Source organism: Actinia tenebrosa, unplaced genomic scaffold, assembly GCF_029948245.1.
Source record: "Actinia tenebrosa isolate PJP-AT-01 unplaced genomic scaffold, QUT_ActTen_1.0 PGA_scaffold3__52_contigs__length_22856419, whole genome shotgun sequence".
NCBI lineage: Eukaryota > Metazoa > Cnidaria > Anthozoa > Actiniaria > Actiniidae > Actinia > Actinia tenebrosa.
Genome location: NW_028292580.1, coordinates 2,922,650 through 2,946,062, shown reverse-complemented (window position 1 = coordinate 2,946,062; position 23,413 = coordinate 2,922,650). Strand labels below are relative to the sequence as shown.

The following is a 23,413-nucleotide window of genomic DNA, read 5'->3' as shown; positions in this document are numbered from 1 at the left end:
TTTGCTGCTGTGCGCTTCTGAGTGTTGAAGTCGATGTAGGGGTGCATCCATGGCTCCTGTGTGAACTTCAGCACGCGGTGGATCTTCTTTACGCGCATTCCGTGTCGCACATAGAACTGCAGGTTGCGGTAATGCACAACGTACTTTCGCTTGTCCATCAGGTTCATCGTTAGCTTCCTGTAGGGCTTGTAATTGGGGCACATCTGCTGCTGTAGCGGAGACAGCTGCGCAAATGGTATCTCCACGGCCTCTGGTGCTAAGGGAAACTCGTTGTGGGCGTCATGCAGGTGCTCGGGGTATTCCAGATCCACTTCAAGGATGAATCCTTTGCGGCTGTCCGGCCTCACACGCAGGTAGTAGTCTATCTCCCGTGGCTCCGCCCATTCAAAGTCCCTCACTGGTAAATGCTGTGACATTGCCCAGCCGTAGAGGTTGTTGGCGTCCAGGTAGAAGATGTAGGTGGTTGGCTTCTCGGGGTCGTGCTCTACCAGAGGGTTATTTGCTTTTGCGTGTCGCCTACTGGGCCCGCAAACGCCGCCGCGGATACCGTCTTCCATAAACCGGTACATGTCGTATTCCGTTAGTAGGTCCAGTTCTGCGTTCGTCTTCTTCAACAGGGCGCTCCAGGAGAGCCCAGGTGCTGTGTAGAAGTTTGCAGGATCCAGGCTGTAGTACTCCATTGCCATCTTCCTGAAGCTCTGAAAGACGTCCGCTAGTAGGACGACGTCAGACCTTAAGTAGATGTCGTGGTAGTCGCCCATCGTTTGGCAATCATACTTCTGCCACACGTCTAAGGCGTGCTGGTACTCTTCGTCCTTTATGCTGCACTCGTTTAGGGTGCTGTAGAATCTCTCTTTGGGTGGTAGGGGTTCTTTGAATCGATCCCAGGAGTCCATGTACTCGTATGGGTACACTCCTTTCCTTTCCGCGCCGTATTGGCTGGAAATGGGAAAATCGGTGTTGTATTTAACCAAGTTTGCTAAGGAGTCCGCCATAAACTGCTGCGAATCTAAGAACTTTAGTTTGCCTACGGTTACGGACATGTACCTTTCTTTGTTGTTGGGTATGCACTTTACTTCGGAGCCGTCTGTTCCTTGTAAAAGTAAGTGACCGTCGTAACCCCTTAAATTGTGAAAGAATACTGGTATTTCCATTTCTGGATCTACTTTGAAGTTTATATTGCATTTCCAATGAGCCGCTCCTCTGTATTTACCCGTGATGTGGCAGTGATCTCTAACCTTATCCACGTAGAAATCCTCAACGAATGCTTTATGACAATGAATGCAGTGGGTGGAAGGCTTGTTGGGCTTTCCCCCCTTCCTTGCATACCTGCCACATTTGAAATGAGATTCTCATAGATACTTTCTATCTTAGTCCCACGCTTTCTTGGCTCGTCTTCCAAACTGGAGAAGCGTATGTTGGCAAATGTGGCATTTCTTTGCCTTGGTAAAAGCCTCCTGGTTCTCTTTGGTAAATACCATCTTCTTTGGGCGTCTTAATTGTTCTCTTATCTCTTCCTCCTCTTCTCGCAATGCTTCTAGAAACTCATTAGCTGCGTTCTTACCTCGGTAAATCACAGGAGGGTCGGCCTTGCCATCTGATCTGACAACTATGTAACCAAAGGAGCAGATCTCGTGTAATCCCACCTTATTCGTGGCACCACTTTTCTGCTCTTCCTTAGTTATCAACGCTTCAAAGTCTGCATATATCACGTAAGGCGCCTGCATCTGCTTTTGATGGTCTGAGTACGATAGGTTCTTATCTGTGGGCATCTGGATCCGTTGCGCCACTTCTTCGACTCCGCGACATATTTCGTCGTGATCCTTTAGAGCTTTAACGCTGGTAAAGGATAACAAACAACAGTCGCAGAAGTATTTCTTGCCTTTGTGTTTGGTGTGTCTGTAAAATAGTCTGCTAACATGTTTAACCCACGAATAATGTCCGCCGTGGTAAAAGAGGTGTATTCGTTCTCCTTTACTCTTTGACAGCACTAGTGGCACTATCGTTTGGTCTCTGACTCCGTAAACGTTAATGGCTAGGTCATTTTCCTGCTCGAATATCGGTATGTCTATCAACTGCATTGGGAACTCTACGCCATCCCACTCCAAATCATCTGTTGGGTACTTGCTTGGTCTACATGGATCCTTATCTACTGGATACAGTGCGGATCGTATTGCCCACATAAAGCATCTTTTGTCATCACTTTTTACGTTGACTATGGCTTTCTTCCTTTCTACCCACGTTGGTAGGGGCACGTAACTTCCTCCTCGTATTGGCACGTACCTTGCCATGCTAACCTCCATACCTTCTACCTCCTCCACTGTCCAACCTGATCCTTCTTTCGTGTAGTTAGACAGCGACTCCATTATTGCTTCTAAGGCTTCGCTGAGTGACCTATCCAGATTCGTGGACTCTAATATAACCAGTGACTTTGATCGCAGCATTGCTGTCGTCGTTACCTCATCTTTTGACAAACTTACTTCTACCATTATACTCGCTTTCAGGGCTCCTAATTCTTCTATACCTTTTCGAAGCGTTCTCTTGACCTTCCTTTCTGACTGACGCCAAAACTGTCTAACGTCAATCTCACCGTTACCGGGTATTGACACCGTTTCGAAATTGCTTTGGGATTCCATCTATATAATAGGAAATATCTTATACCTAATTCCAGACCCTTTTCAGATCGTCGTAGTCATACTCACAATCCTGACAATGCCAAAACAATTTAACCTTAGTCTCAAACTTCTTACCACATCCACAATCATAGCTGCTCATACATTTCGTCTTCATCCTTAAATGCTTCTTTAAGTCCACTTCTTTCTTAAAAGTTCTCTTACATTCTTCGCACTCCATATATAGACTAACATATTTAACTACATAGACACGGGATGCGGGTAATCGCGGTACGAATCGAGGAATTCACTTTAGACGGGTAATCCTCCGGTGGTCGTTGCGCTGGAACCCCCATCCCCTATACTACTAAAGAGGGTACAACTGACTTCAGTTCTGTACAGTTTATGACTGTTGGACAAAATGGTAATCTACAGCTCAAACGAGCACATTATTACTACTACCAGGTAGTGTCAGCTGGCATTAACAGGGCTACCATGGTGTGATTTTTTTAGTTTCATCAATGAATCAGTATTTCATTGTGAAAGAATTGTCTTTGATAAAGGATTTTTTGAGCAAAGTAAAGATAAAGTTGATCTTTTTTATTTCAATTATTTTCTAAAATAAATACAGCTGCAGCTCTGAAGAATTTAAAATTATTACATAAACTTACATGAAAGAATATGGTGACACTAAGAAATATTTATTGTTGTTCTGTTACTTGTTTGGTAATTACATTCACAATTCCATTACTGATAAGTATGAGTAGTATATATTATATTATTAGGTGTTGTTTTTGTCTCTTATAAGTGGACCTTGGAAGTTGGTCAATAGGCAAATAACGGTATAAACCTGATTGATTGTACCAAGCATGTTCAATGGAATGTCAGAATCAAATATGTGGTACTCCTTAATTCTACGTATTGCCCTTTCCACATGAATTCGTAATTTAGCAATTGACTTTGTTTGTTGGGCTTCACGAATGGAAAACTGGCCCTTGCTTTGAAGGTATGGGGGGATATTTAGCTTGACTTTCTTTTTTAATAAAAGGTCTTCTATGTCAAAGCCTTTGTCGGCCATTACCGAGTCATTATCTTCCAATAAATCTAGTATACCTGAGCATCGTGTAATTTCCTTGTCTGAAATAGACCCTGTGTGCAGAGAAGATACAAAGGTAATAGCACCATGAGGTGCTATTTCAATCAGACCCTTTAGAGTGGTGTTACTTTTGTAAGAAGAATATAACTGTGACTGTAGCAAAAGTGAGGAAGGGGTCTGAACATACAACTCAGTACAATCTAAAATAACTCTGGTGGTTGGGTACATGTACTTAAAAGACTGTGGCATGTACTGATCTATTGCCTCCCTGGACATCCAAACTGGCTGGGTGCCAAGGATAAAATATAAATAATTAGACCAAGTGGTCACTTTTCTACTAACAGATGATGTGCTAATAAGAAATCTATCGGCCAAATCTTGTTCAAACAAACCTAGTCTTATTCTAACTAAAAACAAAAACAACTCATCAATCAAAATCATAGTGCGAGCTGAAGGCCTGCTTTTTTGAATACCAGCAGAATAAACATACTTCATGTACTGAGCAGAAGGTGCGACAAAATCATAAAAACTGTAAAAATGATTATAGGTAGCAAAAGCAGTGTAAAACTTTATGAGGTCATCATCAGAGGAAAATCTTTCTATACCAAACTTGTGCAATTTTAAGGCTGCAACTTGGGCTCTGAGGGCTTCTATTTCAACTTGAGCTGCACCATATGCTGCTCTCAGGGCCTCTGTTTCTGCTTCAACAGGAGTTCTTTCAGGCTGTGGTGCTGCTTCAGAATCAGGACAGGGCTCAGGTACATTATTATCATTCTCATCTTCACTCTCGTCAGTCTGAGTCCCACTAAAACAGAAGTAATAAGTAAAATTAATGGCAAAGACAGCACTCTGAATGAATTATCATTATTTCCCCTCATAACAGTCATATCCATACAATTTATTTGTTGGATTTTTCACAACGGTAAATTAGGCACATTTCCTTTTTTATATATAAATATATATACCTGTCAACTTGTCAAATCAATTTTCTCCTTTGAGTGGTTTTACCAGACCAGTCGAACATTGTAGGAACGACGCCAGGTTTGAGAAGTCTTTTTCCTGAGTTGTTTGGGGGACGGTAACCACTGTCTAAGAAATGTTTCGAGCAAACCCTCGTGCTGTGTGTTATCTGAAAGGAGACCAAAACTATTATTATCTTACTGAAGAAAGCAAAGACCATTCAATTTTTCATATTTACCTTGAAATAGGGCCCTTCGTCTCGCCTTACTTTTGTAATCCAGGCACTTCTTAGTGTTGCGTCTTTAGGGAATCGATAAAAAGAAAGTGCTGGGTTGTAGCGCGAATTCCCATTACACAAAGGAACACTGCAGTGAAATCGTGTCTTGGACTCAGTGCTTCCATGGTCCGTATTCGAGGTCTCGTACGTCATATACTCAGCTAAAACGCAATAAATATTGAAACAAAATTAAAATATGCTCTTTGCATATCAATATTAAAAAAAGAACTGCCTCATATATACTGTAGATCTTGGCTATCCGGTGTATCACTGATATAACACCTCTAGCTACGCCGAGAATATAACAAGCACAAGAGGTAGTTTGTTGGGACTTAAAATGGCTTAAACTCGGCGATGTTTAGCAAAACCATAGTTAAGAGTCCGAAAATAAACTCGTATGATATAGTTGTAAGTATTTCTATGAAATAATCAACATTAGTTCCTGAAATAACAGAAAACTCATATAAACAACTTACCCGTGAAATCCGCCATTTTCACGTGCGTCTCACCCTCGACGCTTCGTCTTCAAGTCGCTAAAAAACCTGTTTTTGATTTGAAACGTTTAAAACACGTTCACAAGATAGAAAAATATCTGAACAAAGTACTTCTGGAAAATCAACGGCTTTGAGAAAAAATATAAGGATAAAACAGACACTATAGTTCTGGAAAGGTCACGCTCCGCTACTTAAACTCTTGTTGTTGTCAAGGAATGTCTGGAAAGCTTGCCCGCCAGAGGCTTTTTGCTATGGGGGAATTTGACACGTGATCTATTGTTGCAAAAGGCCTATTCTAAAATCAAACCGAATTCCTGACACCCAAGGCTCTTTCGGGCAAGTCCTGGACCAAGAGTGAAGAGTAAGTTCTGGGAGGGATGGACATCCCAGCATAGTGACCTTCTTAAAAAACAGGTTAGATAGCAAAGCACAATTCAGCTATTTTCACTAGCCATCCTTGGGCAAACCGTGCAGCACAGCAAAGCACAATTCAGCTATTTTCACTAGCCATCCTTGGGCAAACCCTGCAGCATAACAGCAAAGCACAATTCAGCTATTTTCACTAGCCATCCTTGGGTCATTGTGGTCCGCGGTTTCTCCATTTAATTTGCTCGGATTCAAAATAACTTTCATAGGTTAAAGTGCATATCACCCCTAAAATTGAACCACTTTTATCATATTCTAGACATCACAGCTTTCAAATTCGAATGGATAATTCCTGGGCGAGATATTGAGGCTTAAAGGTGCGTGTAGTTTCCATAAGCTAGGTGATGGGCAATTTCAGACCATATTTCACTGAGTTGACGAATTTATTTCCTTTACATGCGAATTATCCATACATTTCAACTTCTACTGCATGAATTACTCTAAATCCACATGAATCCCAATTCAAAGGCAAGAAATAAAGCTTGTTGTTGCTGCTTCAGTGAGTCTTCTAAAGAACTCAAACTAATGTGGACTCAAACAATGTTCACAACTGTGTGTTGTGTGCCCTTGAGGTCAGTAAAATTACTGGCACGCGCGGGCACGTGGCAATCACGTGCTCTACCGGAAGTAGGCCGCTACACCCCACCCCATGCGCAACACAGTGCAGCATATACAGATACAAAGGCCTAAGAAAATACAATAATTTTAACATGATGAACGTAACATAATAAGTTCGATCCCCTTTGGGATAAAGTTCAAGAGTTCAATGTTCTTGTCCTGGTTATCAGCCAATGTTGGCAGCTTCCTCCAGAAGGCAGAGTTTCTGAATCGGCCGTACCAACGTCGAGTTCTGGGTCTTCACCTCCACTGTCCTTACCAATCTATCTCTTCCGGGGATGGTCTTTAGAACACGACCCAATGACCATTTGCCTCTAGGAAGGCTATGGTCCACTAGGAGGACGATGTCTCCGACTTGAGCATTGCGGCGGACTCTGTTCCATTTCTGTCTTTCTTGCAGTGCTGCTACGTACTCCTTCAGCCAACGTTTCCAGAAATGGTTAGCCAGAACCTGAGTCTGTTTCCACTTCTTTCTGCAATAGATATCCTCGTTGACAAAGACACCTGGTGGTAGAGCTTGGACTGGTCGTTGCAGCAACAGATGATTGGGGGTCAATGGTTCGAAGTCACCTGGATCATCCGATGCCGCACAAAGAGGTCTGGAGTTAAGTACTGACTCAGCTTCTGTTAATACTGTGGTGGCCACTTCTTCGTCGACTAGGCTCTCCCCGAGTATTGCCTTCAGAGCCTTTCGAGTACTACGTATGAGCCTTTCCCATACTCCGCTTGCATGGGAAGCCTTTGGTGGCTGGAACACCCACTGAATTCCTTTCTGCAGAAGCTCGTTGCTGATTTGTTGCTGATTCCACTGATCAATTGCTTCTCTGATCTCTCTTTCAGCACCAACAAAGTTCGTCCCGTTATCACTGTAGATGAACCTTGGTGCTCCTCTTCTGTTAACGAATCTTCTCAAAAGGTTGATAAAACAATCTGTTTCCAATGAACTAGCCAGCTCCAAGTGTACAGCTCTTGAATTCAGGCAGGTGAAAATCGCGCCCCATCTCTTTACAACTGCTCGTCCTCTCTTTATGTTCAAGGGCCCGAAATAATCAACACCGGTATGAGTAAAGCACGGCTCATATGCGGTTGTGCGGAATGCTGGTAGAGCTGCCATGATCTGTTCCATTGCAGTAGCCTTGTACTTTCTGCATGACAAACACGATCTCACCACCTTTCGCACCGCTGATCTACCTTTGGGTATCCAATACTTTTCTCTCATTTGGGCCAGGATGTGATCTTGTCCTGCATGAGCTAGTCTTTGATAGAAGTACTCGATGAGTAACCTTGTAACGTAATGACTTGGGGGGACAATCATCGGAAATTTAGAGTCGAAGGAAACGGGAGCTTCTGTGATGCGACCTCCGACTCTGATTACGTCGTTGATCAGTACTGGATGAAGCTTGACTATGCTGCTAGATAGTTTGACCGCCTTGTTCCTTGTTAACTCTCGGATTTCTTCAGAGTACACCTGGCGTTGTACAAGTTTCACTATGGCCTTTGAAGCACATTCTAGGTCCTTGGTTGTCAAGTGTTTCTCGATATCACTGCACGAATCACGATCTGTGCAGCGCTGTCTCAGGTACTCCTTAAACTTCAATAGCCATGCAACCTTTCTCAACAGCATGGACCAAGAGGAGTAGCGTGTCAGCAATTCATGCAGCTCATCAGGAGCTGTTACCACAAAGACGGGTCTTTCGTTTTTGATCTCTGCTTCATCAGCAGGCAGTTCGCCAATCTCGTTAGTTGGCCAATGTTCTTCTGACCTTGACAAGAAATCAGGACCTTGTAGCCATCTTCCATTTGTCAGGAGCTCCTTTGCTGAGAGTCCGCGGGATGCATCATCCGCTGGGTTTAGGTCGCCGGGGCAGTGTCTCCACGTTCTAGGTTAAGACACCTCTCTAATTTCTGCTACACGATTTGCTACATAGGTCTTGAATCTCCGAGATTCATTGTTTATATACTGTAAGGTAATCTTGGAATCCGTCCAAGAGTACGCATCAGAAATCTTCAGATCAATTTCTTTCATGATGAGACTGTGAACTCTTACCGCGACCGTAGCCGCCTGTAGCTCTAACCGTGGGATAGACACATACTGAACAGGAGCTGTGCGAGACTTTGCCATCACAAAGGCACATTCTATGTTGCCATCAATTGATTCTTTCCTTAGATATGAGACCGTCCCATAGCCCACCTCAGACGCATCGCTGAAGTGGTGAAGCTGTAGTGACCGCAACCTGTCACTGCCATTCAGGAAGTAGCATCTGGGAATGCTGACCTGGTTAAGGAGTGCTAGATCTTTCTTCCAGTTATTCCAGCCGTATCGTAAGTCTTCTGGAAGCTCGTCGTCCCATCCGAGTTTTAATTGCCAAGTCCGTTGCACGAGCTTCTTTGCTTGTAGAAGGACTGGTCCTACTATTCCAAGAGGATCAAACGTTGAGCTAAGTACTGACAGACAGTCTCTTCTTGAAAGACCATTGCACTTTCCCGGATTGGACATCGCTTTAACTCCAAAGGTATCAGTTTCAGTGTTCCACTGTACTCCCAGAGCCCTCTCGGTGGGAAGACTATCTAGATCCAGGTCTTTGGTAGTTCTCTCTTCAGCAGGAATTGCAGCAAGCACTTCCTTGTCGTTTGACACAAACTTGGTGAGATGAAAGTTCCCTTTGTTTAGCAACTCGGTCAGACCTCGCACTAGTTCAATCGCTTGATCTGGTCTTGATGCTGATACGAGACAGTCATCGACGTAGAAGTTTTTTTTAACAGCTTCAGAAACTTTCTTATTGAATTCATGGCCATGGTCAGTTGCCGTCTTCTTTAACGCCCATGCTGCTATGCAAGGTGAGTCAGCCTTTCCAAAAAGGTGGACTGTCATCTTGTGATCGCTTGGTGGTTCGTTGATACCTTCACTCCACCACAGGAAACGAAGTGCATCGGTGTCTTTCTCTAAACACTTAACCTGATGAAACATACCTTCAATATCAGAGGCTACTGCGACCCTTTCCTTTCTAAATCTCAGCAGCACTCCGATAAGACTGTTGTTAAGTTGCGGTCCTTGCAACAGTTCCTCGTTTAGAGAGACTCCTTTGTATTCAACTGCCGCATCGTAGACAACTCTCACCTTGGGCTTGTTTGGATTTACAACACCGTGGTGTGGAAGGTACCATGTGATGTCGCTTGTCTTGTCAGCTTCATCCTTTGACAGCTTCTTGGCGTAGCCTTTCTTTATGTAGTCCTCCATGACCATCTTGTACTTCTCCGCGAAGTTCCGATCTCTTTTAAAACGTTTCTTGAGTTGCTCCAACCGCTGTTCTGCTTGTCGTCTGTTGTTGGGTAGGCTCACACCTTTATTTTTCCACAAGAGGCCGACTTCGTATCCTCCTTTATTGGTTTGCTTGGTAGTGCTCTCCAGAATGTCTAGAGCTCTTGTATCCTCAACACTGTTTGCGTCATCATTACTTAAAAGACCTTGATTATCAAGAGTCCAAAACCTTTCAACTTGTTTATGCAGCATCACGTCAGTGTCTCTCGTGTTCGGATCACAATGTTTGAAGATGGACAAAGCAATAGGTTGATTATCTTCATCTGTACACCTTGTTGGCCCTGCCACACACCACGCAAATGGTGTTTTCATACCATATGGCTGATTTGGAGGGTCGTCTCCCCAGCAATATTCATAGACGACATGCGCTTGTGGTACATCTTGACCCAACAGAACTGATACTTTCTCCAAGCCAACACCTACATTCGACAGCTTCAACGTTTCAAGGTGTGGCCAAGTTGACAGATCTATCTGACTTGGGCAGTATCGTTCTGGTACATTCAAGTCGTCGACTACTAGCGCGCGGCGTACTTGAAGGCTTGGGCCCTCTTGGGTGGTTGAAGTAACAGCAAAACTGACATTGGGTAGAACACATTCATGATTGCTTTGGACGACAGTGTTGATGTTCACCCTCTCGGGAGTTCCTTGCAATTGTAGCTCTTGCGCCAGGTGTGAGGTAATCATCGAGCTCACAGCAGCAGTGTCCAGAAGACCATAGGTTGTAACTTCCTTGCCCGTTTCAGCAACTACTCTCAGTGGTACTACCTTCAACATAACAAAGTTCCTTCCTGTAACACTTGAGGTAGCATTCTGACTAATGCCACTTGCCCCTTCCCTTTCCTTTTCATTACTGAGGTCATCAGGCCTTATGTCAACATGAAGGAGAGTGTGATGGGTCAAGGGAAAATTACAGTTCTTTACTCTACAGCCATCTTTCGATGAACATTCACTTTGCTTGTGCAGTCCAGCTAGACATCTATAACACAGTTTGCCGTATCTTGCAAATCGTCTGCGCCATTTTACATTCTTGGACGCAAATACGGGGCAATCTGCGAGTTCATGTTTATCCTTCTTACATACCTTACAGGAATCAGGAGTCTTGCTTGTTCTAGCATGGTTTGCCTTGTTATTCTCTGTTTCTACCTGGGTTGTGAAGGTAGGAATTCTCGATTTCAGATGCGTTTCTGATTTGTTCCACGGGATCTTGGTGTTCCTAATGTGGTGCGATTTCTCCCGGTTAATCACTGTGCCTTCATTACTTCCGTACACGGGGTCATTTTCAATTTGTGACTCTGCTGATATGAATGCACAAAGTTCCTTCAGGGATGGTTCTCTACCCTCCGATCTTTGACGGTAAATGCTTGCCTCCTTACGCCACTTCCTTTGTAATGAATCAGGTAGTCGATCATAGATTAGCTTCAGATTTGTAGTACAGTTTAGTTCGTTCGAGTTCAATTCGAGCATAGACCAATAACAATTTTCTATCTTATCAGAAAAGGCTAGAAGGCTTGCGCTATCATTTGCTCTAAACCTTGGCCCTGCAACTACCGATGACTTTAATGCCTGTATGATCATAGCGTTTTGTCCAAATCTCTGTTGTAGGACATTAAGAGCTAGTTGGTATCCGTTAGGCAACCCTTCATAGGTTTCAATTGCTTCTCTAGCCCTCCCGGTTGTGTAGGCCATTAAGTAATTCATCTTCTCGCTATCAGATAACGTCGATTTACTCTCTACTTGATCTCTGAAATTCGATCTAAATCGCAGATAACGGGCGGGATCACCGTCAAAGGGGGTTGGTTTTGGTGGAGGCTGCGACATTCTTAGCTCCATTTTCTCCCAAAGAGCTGAGGGTGGCTCATTTACTGAGGACGTAGCAAAACGAGTTTGACCTTTAAAATCCTGGGTGCATACATGATTGTTCTTTAAATTAGTTCCTGGACTAGAACGAGTAGAGACAAACTTCTGATCCCACTCTCTATTACTCTGGTAAGTGGTAGACTGCAATGGCGCATTTGCTAACTTAAAATCATCTGCATCTGGATTTAACTTGCTCTCTCTCCCTTTACCCTCACCCAGTCCCTGCTGTTTACTTGACACGACTATTACAGTCTCTTTTTCATGGGGTTTAATCGGGGAAGTGTTTCGTGGTTGTGGCAATTCTGCGTATTTTGGCGCATCGTCTGGGTCGTCTGAACCTAAGTCTTGTTCCTCGTCCTCTTTATTCGCATCCTCATATACCTTGCTAACAGCTGCTGCAACCTCACATTCAGCAATCAGCTTCACTCTCTCGGCTTCCCTACTGGCTCTGCGCGCTGCTTCATTGGCGGCAGTTTCTGCGGCTTCAATTTTATCGAACACAGCCAATTTTGCTTGCAGCTCAACTTGCTTCGCCCTTGCTTCGAGAAACTTAACTCTAGAGGACGTGCTGGATGCTTTAGAGCGTTTAGAATGTTCGGACTTAGCTCTCGACCTTGAAGAACCCTTTTCTGATTTATCGTCTCTCGTACGACGATTGACTTCTAGAGTCCAGTTCTTGGTGGACGTTTGAATATTTAATATTTCATTACATAAACCCTTATACATTTCTGAGTCTGAAGCGGCTTCGTCTTCATCAAGAAGTTCTAATATTTCTTCATGAATGTCGCCAAAATTCTTAAAGAGACCATTTAAATTTATAACTTCTTTACTCACCAACTTCAAGTTCTCGTCTAGACTCATGAGGGCTTCAATGTTATTGATTTGCATTTCAATTTCTCTCTTAGACTTCTGTCGCTGACGTCTCAATTCAGTCAAACGATAAGTCTTACCTTTCTCGGTCAATTTCCTTTGTCTCCGTTCATTATCTGGCCTTTCTGAGGGATTTTCATGAACTGTCATTCCGATTTCCAAGTCTTCCTGTCCATTCCAAAATTTCCCTTCGGGCCTCGTGGTCGACGGCGGAATTTCGTTCAAAACTCCACCTTCTCGCTTCTCAACTTCGGTAGAACTCGCCGAAGGATCTCCAAAATGATCCTCAACATGTCCAACATCGGCTTGAACCACCAGAGTTTCTTGGTCTTGAACATTTCCTTGGATAGACATCATTCAAAGACGATTGAAGTTACTGTAGTTTCCATAAACTAGGTGATGGGCAATTTCAGACCATATTTCACTGAGTTGACGAATTTATTTCCTTTACATGCGAATTATCCATACATTTCAACTTCTACTGCATGAATTACACTAAATCCACATGAATCCCAATTCAAAGGCAAGAAATAAAGCTTGTTGTTGCTGCTTCAGTGAGTCTTCTAAAGAACTCAAACTAATGTGGACTCAAACAAATGTGGACTCAAACAATGTTCACAACTGTGTGTTGTGTGCCCTTGAGGTCAGTAAAATTACTGGCACGCGCGGGCACGTGGCAATCACGTGCTCTACCGGAAGTAGGCCGCTACAGTGCGATTTTTGGCTTCCTGTGTCAGGGTGGACGTGAAAAAGAGATCTGAGAACGAGAGTAATCTGTGACGTCAAGATAGGTATCGGAGCATGCGAACGAATTACCAAGCTAACGGAGCATGAGTACTAGGTACTCAGTTACTGAATGACAGAAATATGATCCCAACTCAGAGGAGGTCACACTAGTATCCCAGAATGCATTGTTTGATACTATATTATCACTTTTTAGTGACGTCATCACTTTGGTTTGACCGGCTTAGAGTGCACAACAAGATGGCGGTGTTCAGACTCGGCAAATGCTTTTCAAGATATTTCATTATTGTATGTTCATCGTGTTTCAAAAGATGATTTTTCTGTTTGTTTACCCGGCTTGAAGGAGTACAAGTCGTTTTTAGACTCGTTCACGTCAGTTTTTTGGAGAAATTGAGAGAGAGACGTGTCGCTCTTGATCCAACAACAACGAGTGACAACTCTTCGATGGATTACTTGTTCATTCAATAACGTCCGTAGCCCAGCTATTATTCGCGTTACTTCTACATCTAGTATGGGAGTAAGTAAGGTTTATTAAATATTTTTGTTTTGTATGAAATGGGCAAAAAATATCACACCTTTTACGAGTCGCGTTTGTACGGTGGCACACAAGGGACACCACTTCCCTCTAAAATGAAATGTGTTCTGTACAAATAAAATACTTTCTTTTCTGGAAATCGAGTTGTTCTCTGCTAATATCTACCATTTCTATGCAAAACTACAAGTTCTTTCCGCGGAAACAATTTTCTCTTAGTAAACAAGATGATATTTTTTTCTAAAACGTAACCTTTCTCTGTTGAAAAGCACGCGTTTGCAGTATAAGAAACACCTCTGTAGAAGTAACCTTCTCCGAAGAAGCAAAGACCTTCTCCATAAAAGTGAAAACCTTCTCCGTAGAAGAAAACCTTCTCCGTAGAAGTAACCTTCCCTGTAAAAGTGAAAACCTTCTCCGTGGAAGTAAACCTTCTCCGTAGAAGAAAGCTTTATTATTTCCACAGGTATCCCGTACAATATGATAATACTTACATATAGCCTGCGATGCTTCCTCAGCGGAAATTCAGTTTACACATGCCCACTTTCGTGTAGTTTTCGCGCCAAAACACGAAGTTGGTTCTATGGAGGAAGGAGAACAGTATGGATTCCAATCCCATTAAGTCAGCATTTAAATTTACCTGAAGAAAGCCTTGCTCCACAGTGAAAGCATCCTGATTTGCTGGTAGTTTTTGTCTGCAATGCTGGCAAAAAAAACTTTAGATTTGAGTTGGGTTTTCTTCTACGGAGAAGGTTATCACTTTTACGGAGAAGGTCTTTGCTTCTTCGGAGAAGGTTACTTCTACGGAGAAGGTGTTTCTTATAGGGCGAACGCGTGCTTTTCAACAGAGAAAGGTTAAGCTTTAGAAAAAAATATCATCTTGTTTACTAAGAGAAAATTGTTTCTGTGGAAAGAACTTGTAGTTTTGCATAGAAATGGTAGATATTAGCAGAGAACACCTCGATTTCCAGAAAAGAAAGTATTTTATTTGTACAGAACAAATTTCATTTTAGAGGGATTTGTGTCCCTTGTGGGCCACCGTACGTTTGTGATAAATTCTCGTAAATATACTTCAATTGTGACTGTTCAAAAGACTATAAATCATGGGTCACTTTTGGTCATTTCAAGGTTTTGCTTTTCCTAAATATCTGAATTACACATATTTGTTGTTTAAACTTAAAATACTCAAATATGTGAAAAGCAGCATTTACTTGATGTACCATATAAAATCCATTATGACATCAGGTATGACACCGCGTGACAAATTGAACTCAAGCGATATAACTCTGACAATTGCCGCAAATCCAAACAAATATGTATGTAGATTAAGAGTATTTTTAATAAACAATACAAGTTCATGAGTTTTTACCTCGTACAGGTCACGTAATGGCTGCTACGGAAAGTGAAAGTCGCACACCGCTACAGACGAGTAGAAAGCGACGCCATATTGGAAAACGAAACTCGCAAAGTAACTTGGGATACTAGTGTATCCTCCTCTGATCCCAACTAGTCGAACTTTCGTACGATTGTATACCGCCATCAACCTTGTGACGGTCACAAACACGATGTCCCACACACTTGCATTTTATTCGTACGGGATTCGATATTTTTTTGTAGGATTTCTTTAAATTAAAAGCCTTCTTTTTATAGATCGAAAATACGATGCTTTTGTTCGACTGAGTTAAGCGATTCTGTTAGCACTTGTACTTTGATTATGGCGATCAAGGGCGGATCCAGGATTTTTTGAAGGGGGAGTCTCAGGGGTAAATATTGTGGGCAAAGGAATCCCAGTCGCTTTTTTACCACAGGAAGCCCATTTGACCTCAGGAATGACAGGGGGGTCGGGACCCCCCCGACCCTCCCCCTGGATCCGCCCTTGGCGAGGGTATAAAAATTAGTAGTAGTTTGTGTTTGATGCTCGACGCTTACTCAATTCACGAAATAAAAGCACTCTAAGAACTCCAAAACATCGAACGATTCTAAGCAAAACCTCAAGAAATGGTTTTTCTCGATCTCGTAGAGTACCAGATTTTATTTCATTCGAGGTATATTTCAAGATAATAGACTAATAATTGATTTTTAAAAATATCAAGCGTAAACAGTATAAGTCTCGAATGATTATAAGTCAAAAGCTCGACAAATTATGAGAAAGCCATGAAAAACTTTTCCTCAGTCCGATGAATTTTACACTGTCCTTCTTTATGATGTATTCTTTAAAACATTATCGCACGTCAAGCGGTTCGCTTCTAGTCTGGCCCTTCTTCAAACATATCCATGATCTGAAGGTACTCGTTCTCGCATTTCAAGACTTACTATTCTGTCCTCTCGAATGCTGGTCCTCGTTGCTGTAATAAGTAAAATTTTTTAACTCCAGGAATAGAACTGTATTCACATCCATCCAGTCATAGCCCAATTTAGAATCAGAAGACTGATAGTAATGCCATGAATAAAAACAGTAAATACAACGAAACTCCAAAGAGGTCAAATATTCTAGATCTGCGTGTATGCCTGGTTCTCATCAACAGTGTTCTTAGTGTTTGACAGGTCAAGGGTGCCTATCTTGTCGTCATTCCGGTAGCTCGGTCCCCGACCCAAAAATCTCGGCCAGGGCGGGACCAAAAAAATATTTAAAAATCTGTAAAAAATTAAGAATTGTTCAGAATCAAATTCTGACACCGAGAATGGTTTATTTGATCATTGTAGATTACTCCTATTTTTTATCATTTTAGGGGTGATATGCACTTTAAGCGGTGATTGCTATCCACTCTTATATCGTTTTTATACTTTCGTAAAGCTATAGTTTTGAGAACGTCAGACATTTTACGTCATTTTATGATTTATTTACACTTACAAATTTATCATTGTTATCGTTGAATGTTTCTAGTTTCTTGGTAATGAGTAAACCAAACAGTCTTTATGATAGATGAGGCGGTAGGTCATGATAGATGAGGCGGTAAGCCGTGTGGGAAGGGCTCGGAAGCCATATAAGAACATGCGTAATAGGTAAATTACGAGCCTTGTATGAAACGTCCGAAGAGTGCCAATGGGCCTGTCACAACTTCAAGTCGCGTAAAAAATGAGCCAGCTCAACTAAATACCGTGGACAGCTGTTTCGGCCTGTATTGGGCCTCGTCAGCACAGACTTTATGCAAGCATGATTTCCCTTTAGTTCAAAGAACACTGGATTCATCAGTGTTATCGTTGAATAATCATAGTTCAAAAAATCATGACAAAATTAAAAAAAACTAATTAAATTAAAAATATGAAAAACCTCAATGAAATCAATTTGAAAAAAACAAAACAAAATAAACTGAAACAATTTACAAATTCTTCATAAATTCAATATAAAATCAAGTCAAAATGAAAGCAAAATACAAGGATAAATGAAAAGTAAAGCACAGTATGATTTCTTATTCCAAGAACAAAATATCTAACATTTACAGTGTTATCGTCGAATGAATCTAGTTCAAAAAATCATGACAATATCATCAGTTTTATCTTGGTATCAAGTAAACTAAGCCGGTTTTGGGTGGGGCAGGCACAAGTTCTGGTGTCATAATCATCATCATCGTCATCGTCATCGTCATCGTCATCATTATTTTTATAATTGTTATTATTATTGTTAGTATTACTATTATTATTATTACAGCTTTTCTGAGTAGTGGATGTACGATCAATCTGAACCCCATCGGTGTATCTAACAGTAACATCATACCAGATGACAGATTTACGGCTACCTCATATTTGGTCACATCTGCGAAACCACACTATGCACGACTGAATGGAATGTACAGTGCATGGATACCAAACACCAATGTTGACCCTAATGACTGTCTACAGATAGACTTGGGTGAGGTGTTTGTTATCCGTGCTGTAGCTACACAAGGCCATCCTAAGTGGCCATTTTGTACTAAAGAATACAAGATTTCAACATCTATTGACAGTAACACTTGGACAATGTACCAGAGTAGTGGCAAAGTGAAGGTAAGAACATATTTAGTCCAGTGTATTCTTATAGTATGCGAAATGTACATCTAGATTTACTTATTTACTTAAAAAATTTTAACTTGGAACTCACTTGTTCATTGTCCTATATTTTATTGTTATGGAAAAGTTTGACATTCTAAAACGTTGAAAACTGGAAACGATTTTTTCTCTCGATCGCTTTGGGAATTATCGAAAAAAATTGATAGTTTTGAAATTGACAGAATTATATTCTTTTCTTCCTTGCCTTTCATTTTGTGTTGCAAAACCAACCACAACCACAACGACAAAAGCAACAACAACACAACAGCAACAACAACGGCAACAACAACAACAACAGCAACAGCAAAAATAGCAGTAACAACAACAACAACAGAAACAACAACAACAGCAACAACAAAAACAACAACAACGACGACTACAACAACAGAAACAACACAACAACAACAAAAACAACCGATTAATTATTTTATAGTTATGATGTCAAATAGTTGTGACAAAGCGAATCTCTCTGAGAAAAAAAAACCTACTTGCTTTTCAAATGAAAGAAATAAAACATTCTGAATTTCTTATTTTTTTAAAATAATATCAGCCTAAGTCATCAAAGAAGACGATAGCTTATTATCTTATGAATTACTAATAAAACTAAAGTTCATAAACAGACAAGTTCTTTTTTCTTTAAACGCCCTTGGCCAACCTTTTTTATTTTGTCGATCTCGGCTTGGCTTTGCTGTCCCTCGCTTAGTCTCTCTTTTGCCTTTTCGTCTAAAACAGGCCACTGCAACATACTTCACTGGTTCTTGTGACTTTTTTCGTCAAAGCTAAACCGAATATGTAGTTCTGACTTTGATCACCCCAGAGTTCGTTTCAGGGAAAAATTCGCGTGACCTTGTGATACTGCTATTGTAGCCGGCATCTTTCAAGTGTCGATCAGTGGCTGCTTGAATTGCATAATTTTCAATGACTCCGGTTCATAGTCACGCAATTTACTTTCTTCATTTCTGCATAAAACTTTGTCAGCATGCTGTCTAGCTCAACTAGATTAATTTTCTCAATTTTGTCACTGACTCCTCTGGCACTGCACCAGCTTGATAAAACTTTCATCCAGGTTTTCGTTGATCTTTTAGTGTCTACGTTGTCAGCTTTGGACTTCAATTCAGCGATGTCGTTCTCAGTAACAACAGGAAATCTTTGTTCATCACAAATGGGATTAGTTGGTACAGCTGTAGAACTTGAATTTTGTTGCAGATGGCTCGTTTCTTGGTTGTTTGATTCATCGTCGTCAATGGCAGCACTAGTAACTCTGTTATCACCATTTGTTGAATTTCCGTGAAAACTATCATCATTGAATTCAAAATTTGTAAACTAAAGGCTCATCTGGATGTTATCATTATTAATAAGCTGTAAGTTAATGCTTTCTTCCATGACTACATGAAAAATACAATTTGTTTTTTCTTTTTTGTTGTAAAATCTATCAAAAAGTGTAAAAATGTACCAATTCACGGAGAAAAACGCTATGCAAACGCTTTGAATAGGCTTGTTTCATTCACTGATTTTCTGTGGCATTGGCTATTTGCTGAGTTAGAGGTTGAGTTTAGGTTGAGTTGAGTTTGAGTTGAGTTTGAGTTGAGTTTGAGTTGAGAGTTGAGTTTGAGTTGCGCGATGGGAGGACTTTACTTGGTCTAGAAAATACTTCTAATTCCATTTTCCGTTCAAAATATGCTTCAAATTGAGAAATCGCCGAATGTTTACCATTCCACTTCACATAAGTCTTTTTATCAAACAATTGCCTTACAAGATGAGTTGTCATTCGTTTGGCCATCACCCCGCATCTTTATTATATTGTAATCTTACCTTATTTTGAAGCAAGTGAGAGCTGGTTTTCAGCGATTTTTTGGAATTTAAAGCTTAAAATCATTGAAAACCTGCAGTTGTAATTGCAGAAAGACATCTTAAACAATACGCCATCTTGGTTGGCACAGGAAGCCCAATGCTACAAATACAGGGATTTCCGCACATACATAACATACATTGTAATAGAATTGAGGCGAATGTGAAAAGCGTTATTATGAGCACCACATCATTATGTTATATTACCATCATAAATATGGTTCGTGTTCTTCTCGTGAACCTTTTGGATATGTTCACAATATAGAGTAATAAGCAAGCAGTGTGACCTACCGGTACGTAGTTCAACCGGAAGTCTTACCGATATGTCTCTTGGTAGGTAGATCGAGTTAAAAATATTAAAAACAAGTTATAGAGAGAATTCTTCTCGTATTCAAGCAGTGAGCGCCAAAAACTATTTTCTTGAAAAAAGGCTGTTGTACAAGGCTAAAATCTTGTTATTCAGAAAGTTTAACTTGATTGGAAGTGGAGATGACCGATGAAAGTATAATCAAAGTGTTAAAACACGGGCAAAAAAAATAATTTTCGAAAATGATGTTTAGGCCTTCATTTGCTTATTTCCCGTATATTTCCTATGAAAAAGCCTGACAAAGCTACATTCTAGCAGAAATGCAACAAAACATCTTTGTACAATAGTGAAAATACCGCTTCAAACAGGCATTTTCTCATAGTGTAAACAATATAACCATGAAACTTTAATAATACTAAAATATAGCACAATTTCTTGCAAATTCCATTGTTTTCTATTGTTTAATTAGCAATGTTTTGTACTATTTACTAATTAGTGTTTCACGGATTAATTGTTTGCACTCTAGTACATCAGTTTGTAAGTGTTTAAAAATGGTTTTGAGTGTTAACCAAAATCGAAAATTGGGATCAAAACTCATCTGAAAGTCTAGTTTTTAGCGCTTATTGCCATTTTTGCTTATTATTTAAAAAAAAACATTTCCTCTTAATGTGTATCATCGTCAGAATGAGTTTGTCGATAAACACAAAGTATCGCTTTTGCTTTATTATAATATGGATGAGTTATTTCGGGCTGCCGGAAGTGGTTTTCATTTTTTCGAACTAGAGAAAAATTAACTTGAAGCAGTAAACGACTAAATGTGTCAAAAAAATATCAAAGTAAATAAAGGCAAAAAAGAAAAATAAACAAATACAAAAAATTATGTGACAAGACCATTTAGGAAGCTCAACTCAAACTCAACTCAAACTCAGCTCGACCCCTAACTCAGTGATTATCCTATCTCATTTTCTGTGGTTGGTTCTTTCGAAAAGATGCGGTTAATAGCTCAAAAGCATGGGAATAAGAGCTCCTAAGGATACGATTTTGTTATTAATTGCACTCCTTTGAACAAATCAGATTGCAGGATTTGGTAGTGATTACAAAAGGATATGATTAATGATGGTAATTGAACTGAGCGCAGAGTGCAATTTGTATAGGAAATCGCACGATCTCGAGTACAATTTGGAAATTAATAGACACGAGTAATGTTTTGAAAGTTCTTGTAATTGCATGAGCCTTTAGGCGAGTGCAATTAAAGAACTTTCAAAACATTACGAGTGTCTATTAATTCCAAATTGTACGAGAAGATCGTGTGATTTTTTGTTTATAGTTCACTCAACAAAATTTCAGTGTAAAAAATGCGGAGCGACGCCGTTCATCTTTTTCTGTTTGGCGGCCGATTTTCAGTCCATCGCGCAACTGAAATGCATAAAAAAGATTAGTTCTTACGGCTTTAAAATTTTATTTATGTGTTTTTTAAGTACAAAATGATAGAAAATAATTGTTTTGACATTGTTTTGGCCGTGTTGCCATAGCGACTTAATTCAGTACTCCTACGGAGTACAATTAACGCTATAATTGTACTCCTCTCGACCAATCAGAGTCGAGTAATTTTGTTGAGTGTACTATAAGGATCAAAATCATACGTGTGATTACAAAATTGCACGACCGCGTAGAGTGCAATTTGTTAATTGAAAGTATGATTTCGGTCCAACTTGCACGACACGAAGTTCAGTTACCACTTAATCATTTCCTTTTTGTAATCATACACAAGAAAAAGACACAATAAAGATTGCAGAATGATCAATTTAAAGTAGAAGAAGAAGTAAATCAATCAGGTTTTTCCTGGTATAAAATAAACGATTTATCAGCAAATTATTAAATAATCATAATAATGCTAATAATTCCCTTCTCTGATTAGCTGAATATAAGAATTCTGTTCTGTTATATTGGTTCTTTCAAAAAGATTTGCGATTAATGATTTTGTTATTAATTGCACTCCTTTGAACAAATCAGATTGCAGGATTTGGTAGTGATTACAAAGGGATATGATTAATTAATTAAATTACTACCTGAATTATTTAATGTAAAAAATGCCACGCCCACCAATACAAGTACTCATTTTCTTACCAAAACTTGAGAACCCATTTAAGAACCAAGATAGCCTGATTTCAAGTTAAGCACAATTTATATAAGAACAGGCGGACTTGGAAAAATCTATGTTCTCATAAAAAACCTAGGTTTTTATTTGGCTTTCGACGTCATAATGAGTGATGACGTCAATAAACAAGAACATTCTAGTTTCTAGGGTTTTTTCTACGCAAGATGCATTTTAATATGTGATCAATGAAATAATTCAGTGTAAGATACAGCGTATTTTGTATAGCATTTACGAATAAAAAATAACATATAATTGTAGAGCAAAGAATCGATTAAAATTAATAGGGAACAATCCTTAAAATGTCAGATTCCCTCGGGGACGGGACGCACAACTGTAATAGCTGGTGGCTGCCATTAAACAGTTGCTGAGGATTTTAGTATCACAGAGAAGACTTTCGGCGCTCCTGTTTATTTTCATCATTATCAGTCATCGTCAAAATAAACTAAAAGGAACGACGAAAAGTAGATTAAACAATCTAATTACTTATTTACTCAGTGGATACCTCAACGTGGCTTGGACAATGGCGACCTAGTCGCTAGTAATGTCAATTTTTTTACGAAGAATGTACTTTTACAAGGGACAAGTTTTCCGCGAACCATACATTCTGTGTAAATTTTCAACACTTTTGAAACAATTAATGATTATGGTTCGTTTCATCCAATCATGTTCAAATTTTCAAGACTAATCTTGAGATGCTTTTTCAAGTGACAATTCTCGCCCCATTTTCTTGTTCGATTCTAAAGTGCTCTATACCTAATATTTATCAGTTATTCCTTTATTACCCACAATATAATTTTCTTTTTTCAGCTTTTTCACGGTAATACAGACGAAAATGCTGTGAAGACCAATGTCCTAGACAGTCCAGTTGACGCCAGATTTATAAGGTTTATACCAACAAAGTACAAAGTATGGAAAGCACTACGTGTGGAAGTATATGGGCGAAAGAAGCTAGGTCAGTAGATATGGTGGTTATCCATTCACACATTCATCCATCCTTCTATCGATTTTCCTTATCACTGATCTCTTTTTATTCTATTTACATTGAAGTTTGTAACTTTTAACACAGTTTTTCTCACAGTTCATCCATCCATTCACCCGTCTGTCCATAAGTTTGTAGACCCCTTTCAAAATAATCTTATATTCGAGGCCGAAGAAATTAAATACAAAAGATGTATTCGTTCGTAAACGCGTAATTTTTGATGCGTTTAGCGCACTTTCTTACACACGTAAATGACGAAAAAAGATTGTGTCATTGCAATTTTAAGAACAAGT

The 23,413-nt window shown here is 40.1% G+C and overlaps 3 protein-coding genes across 3 annotated transcripts; 1 reads left to right on the top strand and 2 right to left on the bottom strand.

Moving 5' to 3' along the window:
- Positions 1–3,393: 3,393 nt before the first annotated feature.
- LOC148907745 (uncharacterized) lies at positions 3,394–4,732 on the bottom strand. The gene is made up of 2 exons (XM_089035736.1): positions 4,722–4,732; positions 3,394–4,513 (listed from the first exon to the last, which is right to left on the bottom strand). The coding sequence occupies exons 1-2, from the start codon at positions 4,730–4,732 to the stop codon at positions 3,394–3,396; spliced, it is 1,131 nt and encodes a 376-aa protein (XP_088891862.1).
- A 1,917-nt stretch (positions 4,733–6,649) lies between these two features.
- On the bottom strand, positions 6,650–12,883 carry LOC148907744 (uncharacterized). The gene is made up of 2 exons (XM_089035735.1): positions 8,445–12,883; positions 6,650–8,363 (listed from the first exon to the last, which is right to left on the bottom strand). The coding sequence occupies exons 1-2, from the start codon at positions 12,881–12,883 to the stop codon at positions 6,650–6,652; spliced, it is 6,153 nt and encodes a 2,050-aa protein (XP_088891861.1).
- A 2,305-nt stretch (positions 12,884–15,188) lies between these two features.
- Positions 15,189–23,101, top strand: LOC116306344 (lactadherin-like). The gene is made up of 3 exons (XM_031716384.1): positions 15,189–15,270; positions 17,452–17,786; positions 22,949–23,101. The coding sequence occupies exons 1-3, from the start codon at positions 15,189–15,191 to the stop codon at positions 23,099–23,101; spliced, it is 570 nt and encodes a 189-aa protein (XP_031572244.1).
- Positions 23,102–23,413: the final 312 nt, after the last annotated feature.

Excerpts from the sequence above, each read along its gene's own strand:
- LOC148907744 (XM_089035735.1), bottom strand. The coding sequence starts at position 12,883 with ATGTCTATCCAAGGAAATGTTCAAGACCAAGAAACTCTGGTGGTTCAA. Across the intron at positions 8,364-8,444 it reads GATTCCAAGATTACCTTACA|AACGTGGAGACACTGCCCCG; the intron begins GTATATAAACAA and ends GTCTTAACCTAG.
- LOC116306344 (XM_031716384.1), top strand. The coding sequence starts at position 15,189 with ATGGCTGCTACGGAAAGTGAAAGTCGCACACCGCTACAGACGAGTAGA. Across the intron at positions 15,271-17,451 it reads TGGAAAACGAAACTCGCAAA|CTTTTCTGAGTAGTGGATGT; the intron begins GTAACTTGGGAT and ends TTATTATTACAG. Across the intron at positions 17,787-22,948 it reads AGAGTAGTGGCAAAGTGAAG|CTTTTTCACGGTAATACAGA; the intron begins GTAAGAACATAT and ends TTCTTTTTTCAG.